This window comes from Haliotis rufescens, unplaced genomic scaffold (assembly GCF_023055435.1).
Source record: "Haliotis rufescens isolate VD_foot unplaced genomic scaffold, xgHalRufe1.0.p SCAF_18, whole genome shotgun sequence".
Lineage (NCBI taxonomy): Eukaryota > Metazoa > Mollusca > Gastropoda > Lepetellida > Haliotidae > Haliotis > Haliotis rufescens.
The window spans coordinates 22,379,865-22,405,008 of NW_025963868.1; the positions used below are offsets into that span (position 1 = coordinate 22,379,865).

A 25,144-nucleotide genomic window follows, 5' to 3' on the forward strand; every position below is an offset into this window, starting at 1 on the left:
GAGGCAACTCTTCAGAAGGGATGTAACTCAGTGACGACCCATGTCTCAGGAAGTTGTTGAGACAGCGATGTCTTTAAAATGACATGGATATATCGTTCACGCTCACATGTATCAGAGTACAATTTATGTTAAAAGTATCAATTTGTTTTAAATAATTGATTATATTCAAAATTGCATAGTTTCAATATTTCGTTCAGCTATTGTATTGATGTATATTAAACACGCACAAGCACCACCGAACACAAGAATACATTCCAAGTGACAACACAACGATCAGAAAAGTGACGATAATGAAACTAAAACTGGTTACAGTATACACCATCACAAGTAATTAGCACAACCACCATGCCCCTAACCTGAATTATTTATAACTACAAACATCGGTGTGATGCATCCTAAAATCAAAAGCTCTTTTGAAATTACGACCGATAAAACGTTTTGGGAGGGTGCGAGCTCTTGGTCTCCCTTTCTACAACAGGGATTTCAAAGAAAGAGGTACCAAGTTAATATTTGTTTGTTTGTTTGCTTTTTGTTTAACGCCGCACTCAGCAATATTCCAGGTAAATGACGGCGGTCTGTAAATAATCGAGTCTGGACCAGACAATCCAGTGACTGATATCACGAGCATCGATCCACGCAAATGGGATACAATGACATGCATCAACCAAGTCAGCGAGCCTGACCCCCGATCCCGTTAGTCGCCTTTTACGGCAAGCATAGTCGCCTTTTACGGCAAGCATGGGCCGCTGAAGACCTATTCTACCCCGGATCTAACCCGGATCTACCCCGGATCTAAGATGGTGCCAGGTTGAGAACACGCTTCGTTGTATTAATGTATTCTTCTGATGTGCTATTACGTTCAATATCAGGGTATGAAACTCCCAAAAATTTCAGCCAGACCACAGGACTGGCTAGCTGAAATACTTGCCAGCCCTGTCCAAAACCTGCCTGCCCACTATAATCATGTGTTTCTCAGGATAAGCTAACGGGGTTTCTTTTTGGTTACATTTTATCATTCATCTTTACATGTGAATTAATGATTATCATCGGGAACTATTTAGAATATTGTCACATATGAAATATAACCCGACCGTCGGGCAGGGGGATTTGAAAATCTGGCAGCCCGAGTTGAAATCAACCCGTCTCGGACGGTCGGGCAGGCAGGTATTTCGAACACTGTCAATATGTCAATGCACTGATCATGATATCTTGAATTTTGTTTTCCTTTTTTTGAGAATGTCAACATTTTATGAAATTTATGAACATTTTTCCAGTTTGTTACGGGTTTGGGTGTTACTTTCAAAATTAAATGAATCAAGCTCTTATCCGACATCCAACTTTTGAACTGCTCTGTAAGCACCTTCTGTTAATATATGACCCTGACAGAATTTAGACAGTGTTACGTTTTCATTTATTGATAAAGTAGCCAATTAACAAGTGTTTTAACTAAAGAAATCTTAAATCTATTATTAAATTAGCTTTGAAAACTAGTGACCAGTATGCTTCGAAGATCTTTACAACAGCGACAGTGAACTTTCAAAACATACATGAATGTAACTTTATGTACAAAACACACATATATGTAAATATATATACAAAACACACATATATGTAAATATATATACAAAACACACATATATGTAAAGTTATGTACAAAACACACATGTATGTACATATATGCAGAAAACACACATTATCTGTAAATGTATGACGAAAACATACATGTATGTAAATATATATACAAAACACATATATATGTAAAGTTATGTACAAACACACATGTATGAAATATATGTACAAAAACATTTCTTACATCGTGCCCCATGCTACTGGGCCCGTTCCACAAAGCGATCTTAACACTGAGATGATCTGACTTCCACACTTTAACATTGGACTAAGATACTCATAGTACTAAGATAGCATTGTGGAGCGTTACCCTGGTCAATGTCCTGGATGTTTACACTGTAATGTGCACACATGCGTCCACAACTACGTCACCTCCTTCGACAACCACGTAACGTGCATCCACATCTACGTCAACTACATGCACGCTGCAACATCTACGAATTTGGAGGCTTGACATGTTGATCAGTAAAGCGTCGTAAAATCTCTCATACGTCTGCTCAGGGTTTTCCAATGTCGGCAACAAAGCAGTTTTACGAGCTCTATCCTGATTTGGAAACGTTCTCTGTGCGTGCTGATATAACTGAACATTCCAGCGTTAATGGGCCCTGTTCTAGAACATCATAGCACTGAGGCGACAGTAACCCATAGTTTATCATAAACTTTCGATGCTCGTACCGCTACGGTCGCTATGTCGACTTCAGCGCTAAAATGGGAGTTAAAAAGTATGTTTTCTGACGCCAATGTCTTCAATATTCCAGTTTTACTATGATGGCCTACACGAAATTTAGCCAGGACAGGCAAAACAGTGACTGAAAACACGAACAACGATCCACGCCGAAGTGGTACGATGACACGCTATCAGTCACCAAGCATGACCGCCCCATCCAAATGGTCGCCAATAACGACAAGCTGTGGGAGGATGGATCTAACCTAGCCCGGGTTAGGGTGGGAGAGTTATGAGGTGTCATATGTTGGCGTTCATAGCCAAGCTGATTCCAAATCCTGACCGTACCTTGAGGAGGAGGGGGATGTAAATGGTTACAACTCATACAACATCACTGATCACAATGTCAAGCCTGCCTACAACTTACCCCGTGTTTTAGAAAGACCGGAGGGCGTAACGACAGCTACAACAGAAGCAGCGGGTATCTAGATGTAGCTCGGGTATCTAGATGTAGCTCGGGTATCTACAGGGTGTAGCTCGGGTATCTAGATGTAGCTCGGGTATCTACAGGGTGTAGCTCGGGTATCTACATGGCGTAGCTCGGGTATCTAGATGTAGCTCGGGTATCTAGATGTAGCTCGGGTATCTAGATGTAGCTCGGGTATCTAGATGTAGCTGGGGTATCTACATGGCGTAGTTTTGGTATATACATGTTGTAGCTGGGGTATCTACATGGCGTAGCTCGGGTATCTAGATGTAGCTCGGGTATCTAGATGTAGCTCGGGTATTTAGATGTTGCTGGGGTATCTACAGGGTGTAGCTCGGGTATCTACATGGCGTAGCTCGGGTATCTAGATGTAGCGCGGGTACCTACAGGGTGTAGCTCGGGTATCTACAGGGTGTAGCTCGGGTATCTAGATGTAGCTCGGGTATCTACAGGGTATAGCTCGGGTATCTACATGGCGTAGCTCGGGTATCTAGATGTAGCTCGGGTATCTAGATGTAGCGCGGGTATCTAGATGTAGCTCGGGTATCTACAGGGTGTAGCTCGGGTATCTACATGGCGTAGCTCGGGTATGTAGATGTAGCTCGGGTATCTAGATGTAGCTCGGGTATCTACAGGGTGTAGCTCGGGTATCTACAGGGTGTAGCTCGGGTATCTGCATGGCGTAGATCAGGTATCTACATGGCGTAGCTAGGGTATCTACATGGCGTAGCTCGGGTATCTACATGGCGTAGATCGGGTATCTACATGGCGTAGCTGGGGTATCTACATGGAGTAGCTCGGGTATCTACATGGTGTAGATCGGGTATCTACATGGCGTAGCTCGGGTATCTACATGGTGTAGCTCGGGTATCTACATGGAGTAGCTGGGGTATCTACATGGAGTAGCTCGGGTATCTACATGGCGTAGCTGGGGTATCTACATGGAGTAGCTCGGGTATCGACATGGTGTAGCTCGGGTATCTACATGGCGTAGCTCGGGTATCTACATGGTGTAGCTCGGGTATCTACATGGAGTAGCTGGGGTATCTACATGGAGTAGCTCGGGTATCGACATGGTGTAGCTCGGGTATCTACATGGTGTAGCTGGGGTATCTACATGGTGTAGCTGGGGTATCTACATGGTGTAGCTCGGGTATCTACATGTAGCTCGGGTATCTACATGGAGTAGCTCGGGTATCTACATGGTGTAGCTGGGGTATCTACATGGCGTAGCTCGGGTATCTACATGGCGTAGCTCGGGTATCTACATGGCGTAGCTCGGGTATCTACATAGTGTAGCTGGGGTATCTACATGGAGTAGCTCGGGTATCTACATGGTGTAGCTCGGGTATCTACATGGCGTAGCTCGGGTATCTACATGGCTTAGCTCGGGTATCTACATGGTGTAGCTCGGGTATCTACATGGCGTAGCTCGGGTATCTACATGGTGTAGCTGGGGTATCTACATGGAGTAGCTCGGGTATCTACATGGTGTAGCTTTAGAAGAGTCTCTCTGACTCCGTATGGATTGGCACACGTGTGTATTTTATTATGTGAGAGGATTGTTGTTGTTGTTTGTTGTTTAACGCCACACTAAGCAATAGTCCAGCCAAATGACGGCGGTCTGTAAATAATCGAGTCTGGACCAGACAATCAAGTGTCATCCATGACATGCATCAACCAAGTCAGCGAGTCTGACCACCCGATCCCGTTAGTCGCTTCTTACGACAAGCAAAGTCGCCTTTTACGGCAAGCATGTGTTGCTGAAGACCTATTCTACCCCGGATCTTCAGGGGTCGAGAGTGTTGTAATGTATTGGGGATGAGACTAATAAAAATCGGTCTGTCTGTCAGTATGTAATTGCTTTTGTTTTGCTTGTCTTAGAAACTCCTTTTCAAGTGCGACTTCAAACACCAAACAGACCACACTGTTATCTACCCTCTGTATGGCGATTGATAGTGATTGATATTGTGAGCAACGATCCACGCCATCCGGGTCCCAGAGCCTAATCACAAATCATATATGACGTTGTGTATTGCTATCGATTCTTTTGCTTTCTGAGTAGACAATTTGGTCACGTGTGTACTCACCATTTGGACAAGACAGCACCAGATCCTGACCAAGCTGGAACAAAAAATATAACTATTACTAATACAAATAGTAACATGCCATTCAGCGAGTGCGTTTTGTTTTCAACGTCGCGTTGCACAGTTTTTCAACTTCATGTGGCAAGAAAGCCACCATTTTGGTGGAATCAACATTATTTATTGTATTTATTTATTTAACGCCACACTGAGCAATATTCCAGCTATCTCCGTTTACAAGACTCCGTGACAGTGTTGAATGACATGATAGGTGTCGCTAACATGGGATGTCAATTACAGCCCTATCAATCAAGGCTTGCACTCGCGTGTTTCAAGCCTGAGGAGAGGTATTGTACAAGCGGTAGAGCTATCTGTCTCTGGTGAAATGAACCCCGGTCAGGTGTAACGTTAAATGCCCCACGTAATACGTGCCCCATGGATCATCATATAGATACTGGACTTCTGTATTTTTTTATTTTGTGTGTGTGTGTGTGTGTGTGTGTGTGTGTGTGTGTGTGTGTGTGTGTGTGTGTGTGTTTAACTCCACACTCAGCAATATTCCAACTGTAAGACGACGGCTTCTAAATAGTCGAGTCTGGGCCAGTCAAAACAGTGATTGACACCATGAGTATCGATCCGCGCAATTGGGATACGACGACATGCATCAACCAAGTCAGCGAGCCTGACCACCCGATCCCGTTAGCCGCCTTATACGACAAACAAAATCGCCTTTTACGGCAAGCATGGCTTGCTGAAGGCCTATTCTACCCCAAAAGCTACATGAAAGAATCGAGTGGCCCTTAACTTCTTTTGAGTAGTATATGTTGACCAGACTGAAACAAGTGGGATCTTGGGACCCAATCTGAGACAGTATCCGTCACTGGGTGTTAAATGCCAACATGTCGAAATACGTCGTCGTCATGGTGACAGAGCTTTGTATTCAGGTCTGTGAACGAGTTCTCCTATTCCACATCCGCATCTCCCATATCTTATCAACAGCATCAGACAACACTTTTGTCATGCAGATCACCAGTGACAGTTCGATTATCTGTTGTATTTCTGGCTTACACCTCATCAATCAATACCCACGTCGAGAACCTGGTTCTGAGTGTATGGATCTCTCACTCTGGCGTGTATTACGCGAGATGATTACACAACGTAGCTTAAACATCACAATTAACACTATATTACCACAGTTATAACACAATATTAACACCTTCACTATTTTTCATATATTCATATCAATATTTCATGTATCAATTATGTGACTGCTTCCGTGGTCTAGTGGATGGAGGGTCTGCCAGGAGAGCAAAAGATCGGTGGTTCGATCCCCGGCCTGTCGATAAAAGACGGTACTTTTTGTTTCCCTGCCTGGCGCTCGGCATAAGGGGAGAAACAAGAACTGGTCGGAGTCAGTAAAGGTTATCTGGGCGTGGTATCTATGTTAAACAGCGGCATGGTATCTCAGTTGTAACAATAAGTATCATCTTGGCGCATTTTGAAATGACCCGGTCAGGGTGTTGAAGCAACCCATGCTTCCTGTAAAAGGCGACGACGCTTGTCGTAAGAGGCGACAAGTGGGTGAGTTTGGTTTTACGCCGCTTTTAGCAATATTCCAGCAATATAACGGCGGGGGACACCAGAAATGGGCTTCACACATTGTACCCATGTCGGGATTCGAACCCGGGTCTTCGGCGTGACGAGCGAACGCTTTAACCACTAGGCTAACCGAACGACCCAAGGGGCGACTAACGGGATCGGGTGGTCATACTGGGTTGATGCATGTGATCGTATCCCAATTGCGGAGATCGATGCTCATGATGGCAATCACTGGGCTGTCTGATCCAGACTGGAATCCAACTGGAATATTGCTGAGTGCGGCGTTAAACAACAAACAAACCTCCGACCTTCCGCTCTCCGGGCAGACGTTCTATCCGTCATGGAGGCGGTCTGATTAATCTACGACCAGCACCGACATGTCTCTATATACCTATACCGACCTCAACACTCCACTGATCATGACGTCGTATTTCACGGTTGACAGGATCACGTGTCATTAAACAGGTATTCCCCTCAGCAGATCGAGGTTCGATAACTATAACGATTGATTTCAGATTTGTCGCGAAAGAGGGACACCAGGTAGGGTCACACAAAGACGCATTGTTGTTGAGTACCAAATGTTGGTATGACATACAACGTCGCGCTGTTATCCCAGTGGAAAGATATAGCACTGCATATGAACTGTACGTATGTGAATATGATTTACTAGAAGGTAGTTTTATTAATATTATTAAAGGCTACTGAAGTCAGTCAGTGTTCCACGTGGAGCCAGTTTGAGTGAGTGAGTATTGTGTCATGCAATGTAGGGGGCGGTCGGGTAGCCTTGTGGTTAAAGCGGTCACTCGCGCCGAAGACCCGGGTTCGATTCCCTACATGGGTACAATGTGTGAAGCCACCCCCGTCGTGATATTGCTGGAATATTGCTAAAAGCGGCATAAAACCATACTCACTCACTAATGCAATGTAGCAATATTCAAGCACTATATGTCACGGCGGGGGAACCAGAAATAAGCTTCACACATTGTACCCATGTTGAATGTCGAACCCGGGTCTCGGCGTGACGAACGAACGCTCCAACCAGTTGGCCTGACCTAGCAGTGACCTTGGTCAATTGCGCTTTAAATACTACATTCGCACTTGTTTTTATTTCAGTGCTGGCAAGGTACGAACGCTGCACACGCTGCAAAATATAGTCGCTCGCAGTCACATGACTCCTGATCCTCAGTCGGACTGTAACCACGTGATCAAAGATCAATGATGATGTTTATCGCTAAGAAAATGGATATTTCTTAAAAAGCACGCTTCTCAATTTTTGGCATTGCTGTAAGTAATATTCCTAACCGGCGAAATCGTTTGTTTTCATTTCATAAATATTAGCACACATGCAGCTATCTTCGTTAATTAATCATTGCGATATTTCATAATTCTATTTCAGGGGAGTTCAAGTTGCGAGGAATACAGTGATGATGTGTATATGTGGATCAGCATAAGATTGGTTGGTTGGTTTGTTTGTTGTTTAACGCCGCACTCAGCAATATTCCAGCTATATGACGGCGGTCTGTAAATAATCCAGTCTGGACCAGACAATCCAGTGATTGACATCCTGAGCATCGATCCACGCAATTGGGATCGATGACATGCATCAACCAAGTCAGCGAGCCTGATCACCCGATCCCGTTAGTCGCCTTTTACGACAAGTATAGTCACCTTTTAGAGCAAGCATGGGTTCCTGAAGACCTATTCTACCCCGGAATCTTCACGAGTCGATCAGCATAAGAAACACGGCAGAAATATAATTATAAGTTGTAGCAGTGTCACGGGGGATGCATGTTGTTTTACGCATATAGGTTTTTGGTATAGGCTTTATACCACGAGTCAGCCTGCTACAGTGAATTGATCTTGCCGACATGTTTTAATACGCCATTGTAAACGAATTAAAACAAATATTATTCAAACTTGATAGAAAACAGCTGTTTGGTTGAGCTGAGGTTAACTATGTCACGTGACTTTCACTGACACGGAAGAGGTGTGAGTCTTTAAGCCTTAATCGGGGTTATGAGGGATTTATTCTCCCTCTCAGAAATCCATGTGCAGCCTCCCTTGTTCGTGGCGGGAAAAAAGATTTATTCTCCCGCTGTGAAATTTATTGTCCTCCAAGTCGGGATATATAGTATTTTATCAAGATTATGTGAACCAATCAGATCTCATCATTCTGACATGGAGGTATGATAATGCCGTTTTTGCGGTGTGTATTGGTCTCAGCACTCGTTGGAGCCAGACCGCGGCTTGATTTGTTTATTGGTTCGCCCCGACTGAATTGCAAAACGAACATATTTCTTGAATGGTTTTCTTTACTTATATGAAGTAGAGGTTCTGCATCTGTACACAGTAGGCGTAATTCAAAATTAACATATATTTTTCAGTTTCAACAAAATCAACAAAAGCCCTGTCGTGTCGATGGACATTCCGGTCCATCAGTGGATTGTCTGGTTTGTTCAAAGGCCGCCGTCGCATGGCGGGAATACCGCTGTGCGGAGCTAGGCAACAAACTCCTACTTTCTTATGCAAATTGAGTGAGTGGCGGGTACTTACCATGACGTTTTAGTTTTATTTGTGTTTGTTTGTTTGTTGTTGCACTCCAGCTATGTGATGGCAGTCTGTAAATAATCAAATCTGGACCAGACTATCCAATGATTGAAATCAAGAGCGTGGATCTACGCAGTTGGGATACGATGACATCCATCAACCAAGTCAGCAGGCCTGACCACCCGTTCCCGTTAGTCGCTTCTTTCGGCAAGCAATGGTTGATGAAGGATAATTCTAACCTGGATCCTCACGAGTATGGGGATATGTGTTTTCGGGATGGGGGTATTATTTTCGGGCTGGGAATAGGTGATTTCCTGGGTGGGGGGTGGTGTTTTCGGTAGTAGGGAACAGGTGTTTTGGAGAAGGTGATACGTGTGTTCTGGTGGAGTACTGTGGTGAAGTTGCTTTCTAATGACCAACTCTGTCTAACTGCTCTTCTCACGTGTAATATAACGTCCCTCATACACACCAGAAGCCTTTGATCGCGGTATGTTTTCAAGATGTTTCAGCGCAATACTGTGACCGGGTGTATCACTCAGTCACTCACTCACTCACTCACTCACTCAGTGACATCGCTACATTGTTGTACAGTGTCGTTGTGACGTCAGCTGTAACTCACTCAATCACAACAACTTCTGGTCGGTGTCAAACACTACCCGTTTGTGTCTATAGCACACCAAATAACCATCTTAAGAAAACACCCATCAGTGTATTGATCTACTTCAACGAATATTTCTCGCAATACACATTAGATATTTTATTCATATAAATCAATATCTCACGGCAAATGTCCTGATCTGATAGATCGATTCACACGTCACGCAATGCGATTTAATATTAAAGACCCTATTGGATCGTGATATCCGTTTCTATTGAATGGTTTAAAGAGGTGAAAGGATTACAAAATACTTTGTAAAATTTATAGCAAATAAATCTCTAAGATATGGTAGAATCTTCCTTACAATCATCGTCAATACTTCACGTGTCTGTGTACGTATACCCCGGATTCTACCATTACATCTGAATGCATACAGCCGGTTTTTTTACTTAAAATATAAAAGACCCGCGACGATCCGTGTTAGAAAAGGTCTTCAGCAACACATACTTGCCGTAATAGGCGATTACGCTTGTCATAAGAGGCGACTAACGCGATCAGACTGGTCCAGACTCGATTATTGACAGACCGCCGTCATGCAGCTAGAATATTGCTCAAAGCGGCCTTAATGAACAAACACACAAGCAAACAGACAAACAAACCTATCCCCACCCCCGTAAACACCTATCCCCACCCCGAAAAAAACTATCCCCATCCCCGTAAACACCTATCCCCACCCCGAAAAATTCTATCCCCACTCCCGAAAACACTTATCCCCACCACGAAAAATTCTATCCCCACTCCCGAAAACACTTATCCCCAACCCCGAAAATATCTATCCCCACCCGAAAACACCTACCCGCAACCCCGAAATACCTATCCCCACCCCGAAAAAAACTACCCCCCATCCCATCAGTTCCCCGAAGACCCTCAATCCCTATATATTAATCAAACAAGCGTATAGTTGACAAAGTCATCTATATCCCCCGCCCATTTTAACACGTTATGGTCCCAAACCAGATAACTGACCCAACATTTCTCTTAGCCCATGACAAAATAGCTGCAATGGAAATTCTAAAACAAACATTTCTAAAACTCCTTAATATCAAATGGCACTAGTTCAGTATGCGCTTTATATGTAGACATGCACTGTTTGGCAAGGAAATATTTAACAGTTTATTTGTTATACTCCTTAAGTAAACCAATCCTATATTAAAACTTAAATCTAACTTGTTGTCATGGAAACATAAACAATAAAATTTTCTAAAAGTGCTATATAGCAAAAGGCACCAGTTCAGTATGTGCCTGGTAGACATGCAAAGTTTTGTAAGAAAGTATTTAACGGTTTTTGAGTTACGCTCTGGAAACGAACACCACCCCTGTAGAACCTAAGTCCAACTTATTGCCATGGAAACGTGAAACATAAAAATATCTAAAATTCCTAAATAGCAAGAGGCACCAGTCCTGTATGTGTCTGGTAAACATGCAAAGTTTTTGTTGGAAAGTATTGAATGGGTTTGAGTAATGCTCCGGAAACAAACTCTACCCTATAGAACCTAAGTCCAACTTGTTGCCATGGAAACGTAAAAAATAAAAAATTATAAAATTCCTAAATAGCAAAAGGCACCAGTTCAGCATGAGTCTGTTAGACATGCAAAGTTTCGTAGAGAAATATTTAACGGTTTCTGAGTTATGCTCCGGAAACGATTTCGGGACGCACACACGCACACACGCACACGCACACACGCACACACGCACACACGCACACACGCACGGACGGAACCCATTTCTATATCTATATCTATAACTTCGTTGGGGCGGGGGATATAGAAATGGGTTCCGTCCGTTGGGGCGGGGGATAATAACGTTAGCTGCCTGTGGTTGTGACGCACCAAACAATCAATCAAACCGTTGATTCTCATGTGGACACTGATGATAAAAGTCAGATCTTTCATTCCCTTTCTTCATTAATTAATGGTTTCATTATTAATGCTATCTTCCAAGTCAATAAACAGGTAGAGTTTGACCTGTGCGTCATGCCTCTCTCAAGTAACGAGTTGATCTCGCTGAAATCTCGTGGGAACTTATCCACGGGAAGGGGGGTCAAATTACTTCGCTTCCCGGGGCTATCATTCCACGACACTAGAGTCCCCGCTAATCAGGAATGCAGGCTATATGGCTGTATGCACGAGACGGTAGATTATACATATACACCGCTTATGATGTATTTCCATATAAAACGAATTAATTTCAGAAATCGCATCCCCTATCAATATACTGAGGAAACACATTTGTTTTCGTTTACAAAGTTAACAATCGTCTTGAATTTTGAAGCCGAATTCGATAATCTATTGGCATGTTACGTAACAGTTCCAGTGAGTGAGTGAGTGAGCGTGGGGTGGCGGACGGTTTTTCGAACTTCTTTCAGCAAGAGGGGCGGTCGGGTAGCCTAGTGGTTAAAGCGTTCGTTCGTTACGCCGAAGACCCGGGTTCGAATCCCGACATGGGTACAATGTGTGAAGCCCATTTCTGGTGTGCCCCGCCGTGATATTGCTTGAATATTGCTAAAAGCGCCGTAAAACCATACTCACTCACTCACTCTTCAGAAATATTGGGTTTTATTCATAAATTTTACCGCTGCGGGAAGTAGTGACCAGCGAACATTCTAACCACGTGTCTAACCATTCGCGGGAGAAACACATGGCGTTCTTGAAGTACATACATCAATATCAGATCAATATCATACATCGCTATTAACAAAGTAAATATAGCAGTTCGGCATTTGTGAAAATGATGAAGAGAATGTTCTTATTTTTTCCAGGTGGATGTGTCACTGTACCAGTTGATGGGCTTTGATTCAGTAGATTGAACCAGGCGTTGTGAAACCTGTTTCACTACATATAACAAACATATGAAGATCCGGCTGACAATTGGTCTTCAGCATCCCATGCTTGTCGTAAGAGGCGACTAACGGGATCGGTGGTCAGGCTCGCTGACTTGGTTCATGCATGTCATCGTATCCCAATTGTGTGGATCGATGTTCATGATGTCAATCACTGGATTGTCAGGTCCAGACACGATTATTTACAGACGGACGTTACATAGCTGGAATATTGCTGAGTGCGGCGTTAAATAACAAACAAACAAACTAGTTTTGACGAATTCCATAATATGTATTTTTATCTTACAGCCTCTGAGAGCATAATCAGCATGTCAAGCTTACACTTTTTTTTGTCACAAGTGTCAAAATTGTTTTCCCCATCATTTTCTGGAGTCAGTTTTCTATTCTTTTATTTATCTCAAACTTCCCAATATCAGGGACCCCTCCCTTCTGTTTCCCTGTCAGTGCCTTGTGTTGTGGACGTCCCACATTGTAACATGACGAACAGGGGTATTTCAGCTGAAGTGATCCCCGGCACTACTCCTGACTCTATAGTTTTCAATAATGTATGACAGCTTCACAACCAGTTCACAGTGCAGCTATATATCTACCAGTAATCAGGACAAAATCAAACATTTATCCCGCCAGGGCACAGGTTCTCGCAGTGCGGAGCAAACACATTCGTCATCGCTCACATCTTTGTCGTTACGTAACCGTCAAGGCCATTCGGCTTGTTCCTGATATAATCCAGTTGGTCGTGAATTCCCGGGTCGGATGACAAACGTCGTTTCCAGACCTGATCAAACATGTCGTAATATATTGGCGTTGTCGTTACAAGGTTAGTTCGAATGTCTTGTCAATGTCTATTTTAAATCAAACCAAGGCTACGTTTCCTTCACCGGGGCATCAACAAGCGCGGTACATGAGGGTACATTGATCATACAATATCTCGAGAGAGGAAGTGAGTTTTGCGTTCGTTTTGCACCTGTAATTTTATCCCCGGCGCGAAATCCTACAACATACACGCATACAAGTTGCAGATGTAAAGGAAATTCAGGGAGCACCCGAGGAGAGGCAGAAATTTGGTATGCATGTTAGGAAATGGACGCTGCTTTTCATATTTTGATACACAAAAAACATTAGTTTATGTACGTGATCAATAAAAAAAATTAATACACAGTCCAAAGCGTCGCGGTCTTCCAGTGTTAGCACTTGTTTCTACCCGTGAAGACCCGAGTAATATAGGTCTTCAGCAAACAATGCTTGTCGTAAGAGGCGACTAACGGGGTCGGTGGTCAGGCTTACTGACTTGGTTGATGCAATTCCATGTGGTCGTATTCCAACTGCGTAGATCGATGCTCATCATGTCAATCACTGTATTGACTGACCCAGACTCGACTATTTAGAGGCCGTCGTCTTACAGTTGGAATATTGCTGAGTGTGGAGTTAAACACACACACACACACACACACACACACACACACACACACACACCACACACACACACACACACACACACACAAACACACTACAGAAGTCCAGTGTCTATATGATTACCCATGGGGCACGTATTACGTGGGGCATGTGACGGTACACCTGACCCGGTTCATTTCACCAGAGACAGATAGCTCTACCGTTTGTACAATACCTCTCCTCAGGCTTGAAACACGCGAGTGCAAGCCTTGATTGATAGGGCTGTAATTGACATCCCATGTTAGCGACACCTATCGTGTCATTCAACACTGTCACGGAGTCTTGTAAACGGAGTATGGTGAAGTCAGATAATGTAAATGTCTGTCTGATCCCCGCTGTGTCGCTGTGGGCGACTTTCAACGACTCGATCTTAAAGACACTTATTACACTAAAAGCATTTGTATGACTGAACGAGCAATATCCGTTTTCAGTCTCATGTAGCTTAACGCCAATTTGAACAGTATTTCTGTCATACAAGGGCCTGTCAGCCTACTGGTTATCGAGGATAAGTTGAACCAACTCACAAAATGCGACTGAGACAAGTAAATCTCAAGCACTGACAAAAACTAGCCAGTAATGGCGTATGTTTGTTTTCAACACCGCATACATATGACGGCAGTATGAAAATAATTAGGCCTGAAAAAAACAGTGATTGATATCATGAGCATCGATCCACGCAATTGGGATAGGATGTCATACATCAACCAAGTCAGCGAGTCCGACCATCTGATCCCGTTAGTCGCCTCTTACGACAAGCATGGGTTGCTGAAGACCTGTTCTAACCGGGATCTTCACGGGTCTTTTATGTTTTAAATACAAAACCCGGCTATATCCGGGATATACGTACACATACACGTGAAGTATTGACGATGATTGTAAGGAGGATTCTACCATATCTTAGAGATTCATTTGCTATAAATTTTACAAAGCATTTTGTAATCCTTTTACCCCTTTAAACCAATCAATAATTCAACAACTGAAGTTGACGCTTTAAACAACAAGTCAATGCATTTATCAACAATTCATTGTTGGGACGTGGGTGGATCCTATCATTATGTCTACAGTTCAGTTCGCCTACAGTGTTATTTAACGAACCATCGTTGCCCACGACGTCGGGGTGGGGTAGTTTGCAATCAACCAAGTCACAAAGGCACCCGATCCATTTAGTCGTCTATTACGAAAAGTTTTGTTTGTTTGTTTGTTTGCTGTTGCACTCTTCCAGCTATATGACGACAGTCTGTAAATAATCGAGTCTGTACCAGACAATCCAGTGATTAATATCATGAGCATCGATCCACACAACTGGGATACGGTGAGATGCATCAACCAAGTCAGCGAGCCTGACCATCATATCCCGTTAGTCGCCTTTTACGACAAGCATAGTAGCCTGTTACAGCAAGCATGGGTTGCTGAAGACCTATTCTACCCCGGATCTTTTACGAAATGTATAGCCTGTGGGAGTGAGTGAGTGAATATTGTTAACGCCGCTTTTAGCACTATTCCAGCAATATCACGGCGGGCGGACACCAAAAATGGGCGTCACAGATTTTACCCAAATTGGGAATCGAACCCGGGTCTTCGGTAAGACGAGCGAACGCTTTAACCACTAGGCTACCCCACCGCCCCTATAGACTGCGGGAAAAAGCCACACAACAGACAGTCATAGACGTTTACCACTTTCGTGAAACCCCAGAGTACAAGTGAGGGGCAGGCAAAGTAGTACCCAAACTCAGCAGATCCTGGCACGACTGAGAGACGCAACTCTGTTTTTATATATTTCGAGCCACGACGACTTGGCAACCCATGTCCCTGAGCAGACTTGATTAGTGGTAGATTTGTGTTACATAAAGCAACATTTTCCCACCTTATTATTAATATTACCGATGCAGGTCTATCGTTAATGACAGCTCATGTCATTAGTTTTGGCAGTTGTGTTCAACGAAGATAAAGCTATCGAAACTTTGGCTTCCAAAATACGGTAGATGTGTTTGGGTGCCATCGACACGAACAATACTATTTGTTATCTACTGCAACGCAGCCAACATTAATTGATTTCTAGTCATTGGTTGACGTTCTCAACAACAGAATAGCCTCATTACTCGCTTGGAACAAAACAGGAAGTAGAGGTATTGGTGAAATGTGTGGATGTTAGGTAAGAAGGCGTGAGATTGAGTTTAAGGTTGCTTTCAAAACTTTTGCACTTTTATAGCGACGTGCATGCATGTGTGTGTGGCTGTTTGTACAAGTCTGGACTTATGCCCACTGATATACCATGACGCAGTTGAACATGAATACCCCACTCAAAATCAGTATACTGACTCTGAGCCGACCAGTTCTTGTTTTAGCCCCTCACTGCAAGCTCTATCTTCTAAACAAAGAAGGGAGGAGGCCATGTTTTGTTTGTTTGTTTCTTGTTTAACGCCGCGCTCAGCAATATTCCAGCTATATGACGGCGGTCTGAAAATAATAGAGTCTGGACAAGACAATCCAGTGATTGACAACATGAGCATAGATCCACGCAATTGGGATACGATGACATGCATCAAGTCCGCGAGCCTGACAACCCCAAGGCGGCCATGTGTTGATGTCCTTTGGGGACAATGTATCATTTTAGCGGTGGGTTTCGACGGTTTGATCCACGTCTGGTTGAAGTAGGTAACACGAGCCACAGGAAATGGTCATAATCAGTTGAATTCAGTGAATCAATTATCTTTTTACACGCAAAAGGGTAATGTTGGATTAAAGTTAAGATAAAAAGTATAAATTAAGAATCGACTGAAAGAGCGGAATAGCACCTCTCCCACCCTACAATTTGATAGCATAACACCGTACAAACAAGCAGCACTTTTCTTTCAAATCATTCCCGTCCTCGCTAAATCGGCCACCACTTCAGGTCAGGACTTGGCAAACAGTTCAAAGCTTATTATCACCGCTAATCGGGTTTGCTTCCAAAACGAAAAACAAGAACAGCCCTTATCCGATCCGAGTGACAGAACAATGTCCAACCCGCTTGTCCCCTTCTTGCGACCCCATACATCTGTCGTCCAGCACGTACACACCTGCATAGGAGCTGAGCCGTCTTAGGACGTGGTAGTCTAAAATCCCCCACACAGTTAAGAGTTTATGATAGCTTTGTTCCAGCCTGTGTTATCTGGTGCGGAACAATGCACTAAAAGGCAGGTCAACCCTCAAAACTGAGGTGTTATGAAAGAGCGCCAGCCTGTGTTTTCTGGTACGAAACAATACACTAAAAGGCACGTGAACCCTCAAAACTGAGGTGTTATGAAAGAGCGCCAGCCTATGTTATCTGGTGCGGAACAATACACTAAAAGGCATCTAAACTCTCAAAACTGAGGTGTTATGAAAGAGCGCCAGCCTATGTTATCTGGTGCGGAACAATACACTAAAAGGCACGTGAACCCTCAAAACTGAGGTGTTATGAAAGAGCGCCCGCCTATGTTATCTGGTGCGGAACAATACATTAAAGGGCATCTAAACTCTCAAAAACGAGTTGCTATGAAAGAGTGCCGGCCTGTGATAAAAGGTGCGGAATAAAACACTAAAGGCCAGTTGGACCCTCAAATCTGAGGTGTTATGTAAGAGTGCGATAGATATGTTACTATGTAATAATGTTGAAGACAATTGTTTTAAACTATAGTGGGCTATATATAAGCTTATGGTAGTCTGTAAATAGTCTAACAAGAGACTGATAATCTAGTGGGTGATAGCATGAGCATCGTTCCACGCCATTGGGCACATGACACACAAGCTAGGGCTTGTAACCACCCGATGATTTTTGGTTGACTAGCAGCAAAATACATCAAAATTAGCGTCATAACGGTCCTAGGAATCAGATCAATATGGCGATATGGGCAGAACCAAACTGATTCGGTGTTTTCAAAGCTCATATCATTAGTTTTGGCAGTGTTCAACGTAACGAAGAGTCCGGAGTCTTCAGATACCCACTGTTCTCCAGAAACCCAAACAATCTTTCGTTCACGTGTTAATCACCATCCTCTAATACAGCCCGTAATCCCTAATACGTAATCACGTCAAGGGCGGAGATACGTCAACCAACATCCAACCTACCAGTTCTTTAATTAATTACTTTTTGTTACTAATTACAGACCGGTACAGGTGCAAGTAACTTATTGCATACACTGTTCGTGTCGAGGGCCTTCTTCGCACGAGATCACGTGACCGTTACCACAGAAACCCTTTGTTTACATCCGCATATGGCGGAAAGTGTGGAAGTAGCGTGAGAGAGTTCTATAGGCCTGATAGACTTGCTATATCACCATGACAGTTACAACCCTTTCGGCTAAAATCTCTGTACAGGACTAAGATAAATTATGTGATATTGTAGTGACTGTGACTGATAATGTAGTTTTCACATTCAAGAGGTATTGATTCCTTTAAAAATCAAATTAAAAAATACTGTATTGAGGAAATGTAGTTGTGTTTTTAAAGGTAAAGGTATTCTTAATCTCTTTTAAATGTCTGATAATTCATTCAATAAGTTCATGTTTAATTTAATTTGATTTAACTTGCTTCAGACGACCACAACATAGATAACTTGGAGTAAGTGAGTGAGTTTATTTTAACGCTGGAATATATAACTGGAATATTGCTGAGTACGTCATTAACGAACAAACCAACAACACCTGGTACTAAGTTCATTATGAACTGACGTCACCCTATTGTTCTAACGGGACCTGACAAAGGGGGTGTAAACAAGAAACAAACAAAATACACAAGACTATGCACACCTGCCACCTATGCCCATCTATGTTCACTATTCTCTGCACCGACATGACCACATTCTCCACACAATGCCCTCCTTCATAAAAACCATAAAGAAAATCAATTTATTTCGCTTTAACTTGGACATTGTACTGCAAATACAATACAGGACATACAAATGCCAGTTAATCTACACTGTATAACTATTTCTATGGGCTTGGGTGGCCAGGTTAAACCCAAGCCGATTGCCATGTACCCGCGAGTTGTATTCAAGCTCACTGAACCAAGACGACCGCTCATAATGCCATGTGCCAGGACTGTAACACCGGTTTGTGTCAATGAAGTGGGTACATGCCACTGTACAGTGACGGAGTTATTGCCACCTTACAGAATGAACTGTGTTAACTTGGTGTAATGACTATAACGGACACTTCTGTATAGAATAACGTCTCTGTTAAGGCAAACGTTGTTGCGATTCTTAGATAGTGCTGAGGACAATGCTTTTGAATTTGGGAAAGGAGAGGTACATTATGGATTATTATAAGTGTAACGCTATTTTTCAGGGCATTATCATTTGCAGAAGCCCGAGGTCTTCCATTAACTGCCCGACGTAGGAGGGGAGTTCAAAAGACCGAGGGCTTCTGCAAATGGTAATGCCTGAAAAATAGCGTTACCGTTATTATAGCTAAAATGGATGGAATTTGTTATCAAATATAAAGAAAAAAACAGTATCGGTTTTGAAACATTTACTGCAATCAACACGAATGTCACTGACCCACTTTTACAAATATGGAAACGTCATAGAACAAACCAGATGACGTCACTATTGAACGTGACGTCACCTATCCCTATCCTATGACGTCAACTAACAAAGGGCGTGATAATGGCCCGTCGTCAAGCAATATGAGGGCATTATCAAGTTGCAGGGGCCCGCTCATTTCTGATAACATGCGGGCGGTTTCATGATACTTCTATCCATTTTAGCTATAATAGCTAATACATACGAGGGCTGTCGGGTAGCCTAGTGGTTAAAGCGTTCGCTCGTCACGCCGAAGACCCGGGTTCGATTCCCGACATGGGTACAATGTGTGAAGCCCATTTCTGGTGTCCCCCGCCGTGATATTGCTGGAATATTGCTAAAAGCGGCGTAAAACCATACTCACTCACTCACTAATACATACGATTGTTGGTGAACACAACAAGCTAGGATGTTTGTTTTGTACTTTTTTTGGTCAGTGGATCAACACAAACCTTTATCTCTGAGTTAGTGAGTGAGTATGGTTTTACGCCGCTTTGAGCAATATTCACGCAATATTACGATGGGGGACAACATGAATGGGCTTCACATGTTGTACCTGTGCGGGGAATTGAACCGAGGAATTGAACCAGGGACTTCAGCGTGACGAGCGAACGCTTCAACAACAAGGCTACCCCGCCGCCCACATTTGTACTATTAACTATTATGTGTCAGGGTGCGTCAGTAGGAAAGTATACATGGCAGATCTAACCGGGCATATCATCTTGGAAGCAATTGCCCGCAGTTTGAAATGCAGATAGTTAGTGTATCTCTTAGTCGAGCTATGACTTTCACAAGGACGCCGATCCAGACGGGAACAAAGACTTGCCTGAACTTTGTTGGTTGTCTCGAACACCGGATAACTCGAACATTTTTCCAGGTTCCCACGACTTCGAGATTCGACTGTACATACTTTCATAATTACATATCACTTTGAGTTAAGAGAGTTTATGAAAAATACTCTGTTTGTGGAAGGTGATGTCGGATGTCACTGATGATGTTACCGCACGCCATTATAGAACTAAAATTTGGTGTAATTTGTAGCTGTTGATATTCAATTTCAACCTGTTATCACATTATTCATTTCTGCTTATTATGAGCTTATCGGCCCATTTTCAAATAGAATGATAAAATTCCGCGTTAGAATTGGTCTTACGACAACCCATGCTTGTTGTAAGAAGCGACTAACGGGATCGGGTGGTCAGACTCGCTAACTTGGCGGATGGATGTCATCGTATTGCGTGGATCGATGCTCATGTCAATCAGTGGACTGTCTGGTGCAGGCTCGATTACTTACAGACGGCTGTCACACAGCTTGAATATTGCTGAGAGTTGCGTTAAACAACAACCAAAAAAATAACATGCCAGTTAGGGTAACGACATGTACCGCCATGTTACGTCTTTTGGTATATGACGCGGCCGGGGATCGAACCCCGACCTTCCACTCTCCACTAGACCACGGAGACGGCACTTCCCAAAACCTTCACCCAGGCTACACGTTAGAATATCATACCACCCACGATGCTGCTGACATACATAAATTATGATTGCCATCTATATCTAACTTTCTTTCTGACAATCCATTCACCAACGAATGCAATATACCCATTGAATAACACGTTATCACATTTCTGAAAAGATCGATTTTCTATTTTGTTGAGTTCCATCGCCTAAACATGATCTCGATAATGCATGACTGAATCTGATTGATGGCTGTAATAGCATTATGCTCAAAGACAGATATCACCTGACGTATCAATAATTAATCAATCAGTATTGATGTGTCGATTAGCCTAAACCGGAAGGAAAACTGTGACGAAGTATTTTTATTTGAAGTATCAATACCCGAAAGAATCGTGTAATATTTTGTTACACTATCGAGATAATGATTTCAACACACTTGTCCAGCATTACAGCGAAAGAGGCTTGTTTTACGCCGCGCTGAACATAACCTCGGTTCTATATAGCACGGGGGAGGAAACCCCGAGGTGCACGTGATCCAGGCATGAATGTACAATGACCAACTGACCGGGAAACAACTGAATCAATTTGAGAATTTGTTGTATGTGGTGAGTGAAAATGGTTTTTACGCTGCATTTTAAGTATTCTAATATTGTCAAAGCAGGGACACGGGGAATGGGTTTCTCACACAATGTATTCATGTAGGGAATAAAACATGCATCACTGGTCGAGATGGTTGTATGCACTATACACACGTATATATTAACGCCGCACTCAGCAATATTCGAGCTATATGACGGCGGTCTGTTGATAATCAGACATTGACATCATGAGCATCGATCCACGCAATTGGGATACGATGACATGCATCAACCAAGTCCGCGAGCCTGACCACCTGATCCCGTTAGTCGCCTCTTACGATAAGCATGGGTTGCTGAAGACGAATTCTATCCGAAATCTTCACTTAAAAAGTATCATGATTCATCGATACTTATCAGTCCTAGAATAATTTGTCAGCCTCAAACAGACGTCTGTATCATTGACCCACACCAAGGCTACACATAGATCAATGTTATTATCAATTATTGAGTTTTCAACCTGTAACATGCGACGAATAAAACAGCGACACGGACTCTTTAAATGTAATGACAAACAACACAGACATAACCCCCCCCCCCCAGTGCATATAAACATCGCATTATATAGATCCGTATAATAGGCAGAAGGACCACTCCATGCACAGAACAAATCAAATATACAGTGGATGTCAGAATTTACAAACATCCCATTAAAGCCACTGTCCCGTGGAGTAGAGTTCGGCGAGTATATATCCCATTGCATGACTGGACCTGATCAGTATTCGGGTATAACACAAGACTGCTAGGACAGGCCTTTTAATATCCAGGGGTAGATGGGGGTCCTGGGCCTCAAAAAACGGGGAGATTGGCAATTTTTCAGGATATCTACTACGTTCAGAGAACAATAGTTTTTAAAGCCGGAGGCAAAATAATTTTACCATTATTATTTTGAGCGGATTACTTATATCACCTCCACCACACTCCCAGAATATAAAATGGGGTCCCTTATTACCGTTTAGGACGTAAACATTGTACATTATACACAAACAACGGTCGGACAATATTAATATTATATATCGTTACATTGGTCATATGCCTGAACAAATAAGTAAGACAGCTTTACAAACATGGAATATTGCATTGCTGTTAACTATAGTTTGTAACATACATGCTGTTTGTTTTTGTTTTGTTTTTGTTGTTTTGTTTTGTGTGGTTTTTTTGGGAAGGGGGGGGGGGGGGGGGGGGGGTGAGTTTGGATTTACGCCGCTTTTAGCAATATTCCAGCAATATCACGGCGGGGGACACCAGAAATGGGCTTCACACATTGTACCCATGTCGGGATTCGAACCCAGGTCTTCGGCGTGACGAGCGAACGCTTTAACCACTAGGCTACCCGACCCCGCCCCTCCATGGTGTTTGGTGAGGTGAAAGATGTGTTCAAGATTATTGCACTTATATAGCGACGTGCAGCCACGTTTAGAAGTTCGAGTACTAAGTAAGGATAAGATATATGGATGGTGTGTGTGTGTGTGTGTGTGTGTGTGTGTGTGTGTGTGTGTGTGTGTGTGTGTGTGTGTGTGTGTGTGTGATGTAACGTTTAGCGGTAGATGGGATTGTACCGAAGGGTGGGATAGGGGATCCTTGTTGCATTCAATGCACACGTTTATAAGCGGTGAGTGTAACTACGACTTTAAAATGTCTCATCACGACAAGTTCACACAGTCACGCTATACTACTGAGCTGGGTTCATATTTCAGACTTATTGACATAAGAATCCGTTTTGTGTTATTTGAACGATCGCGAATGTACCAGTGTCAAATATCACTTTTACTCCGCGCCGACTTGGCACGACCATGAGCGCAGTTGAAATGTAAGGCTTTTGGCTTTTGCATACAAAATGTCTTCTCATAGAAATTACATATGCAAACATGACATCAGAGACCTGTCATGTGTATTACGTTACATACAATACACACACCCTTACCAACAACTTGTACGGGCTAAGATAAATAATACTTCTGAAAGGAATCACAACCTATTTTCCTTACGAACATGTTACGCAAATTATTTTAATTGAATGTGGGTTCTCTGACAACAGAGACAACGAGAAACATTTGTTCAATCGATATCATCTTGGCACCTGAATACGGAGATTTGCTTGTAATTATCGATGGGCACCCTGTCTTTGCTTTCTTGACATAGTCAGAAATAACCGCATAATATATTACCCCAAACGACGTTGTGTCTGTACCTTGGTGTATTGTATCACGGTATTTGGATATTTTCACGAGCACCCATTTTCAAGAAGAGAAATTATCTTCATAATAATTAGTTATGCTGCACACCAATCCGCACACGATTATTGATGACGTTTTTTTTTTAAAATTTTATTTAAAAAAAAAAACACCCCAAAAAACAGGACGGGTCAAGGTGAAGCTTTTATCTGTCACGATGAACGACATGGTGAACAGTTAATAAAATAACTGTATTATTCCTTAAGGATCGGAAATGTTTCCGAACCTTGACAGCAGAATAGCTGTGGTTACATGGGGTATATGCATACTCTGATTGAGGTATAATTTGTCGCTTGATCTGTTATACATCGACCTGGGTGCTCCCCTACCTGATATAAAGTTTCTGTGAACACTTAATGTTAAATTCTGGGTAGACAGTATTACATTTCATACAAACACAAATAACGGAAGACTCACCGCTGTTGGAAGATGAAGAAAGATGAGCAGAATTCCAAGAACAGACGACATCAGGCCTGTACGCGAAGAAACTGAAGACAGGTAAATCAATAGTACGATGGCAGAGACAACAAAATAGTGTCCCTTGTCAACAGCTATCTGATGGTCATGTACACTACGAAATAAATCCACTGGTATCTCATAAATGCAGCCCTTTTCCTCCAAACGTCATGTCTCGTCTGCTTGTTGTGTTATTGAAGCCGCCATTTTGTTTCTATGAAACGCATGCCTCGTAACCTGGTCGATGAGAGCCTATTGTCACAGCGCGGCGGTGCGGAACGGCGTACAATAGGCTAATACGGTGTTCGAGCAGACAGTGGGATTAGGCAAGAGGACTGACTGGTTGTACAGAAAACACGCGTATTAACGAAAGATCACGGGAAATTACGCGTTACGGGAAAAGGTGTCTGTTAGTCGCTGTGTAACTAGGATTAGGGGTTCATTAGGTAGCTCTGACGTGGCTAATTACAGAGGAAACACGTATGTTTGTTTGTTGTTTAACGCCACACTCTGCAGTATTCCAGCTGTATGACGGCGGTCTGTAAATAATCGAGTCTGGACCAGACAATCCAATGATTGATATCATGAGCATCGCTCCACGCAATGGGGATCGATGACGTGCTTCAACCAATTCAGCGAGGAAACGTGGTTATTGTGCGTCGTTTTTGTTTTTGTTACTGTAGTTGTAGTTGAGTTGAGGTGCAGTTAAAGCTGAAACAGAAGGTGAGGTGAGGTGAAATGGCGTTTAACGTCGCGTTTACGATTATTGCACTTAACTAGCGACGTGCATGCACGTGTGTGTGTATAAGAGTATTGTCGTAAGAGGCAAATAACTGGAATATTGCTGAGTGCGACGTTAG

General features: G+C 43.0%; 1 protein-coding gene across 1 annotated transcript in view; it reads right to left on the minus strand.

The window, feature by feature from the left end:
• The window catches only part of LOC124132960, a 129,607-nt gene extending 105,124 nt beyond the window's left edge, over positions 1–24,483 (minus strand). Inside the window, exons 1-3 of the mRNA XM_046497144.2 lie at positions 24,246–24,483; positions 4,868–4,901; positions 2,718–2,753 (exon numbers count right to left, since the gene is read on the minus strand). Of these exons, the coding sequence (XP_046353100.2) occupies positions 2,718–2,753; positions 4,868–4,901; positions 24,246–24,296 (121 nt within the window). The 5' untranslated portion in view covers positions 24,297–24,483. The remainder of the gene's footprint in view (positions 1–2,717; positions 2,754–4,867; positions 4,902–24,245) is intronic.
• Between the last annotated feature and the right edge of the window lie 661 nt (positions 24,484–25,144).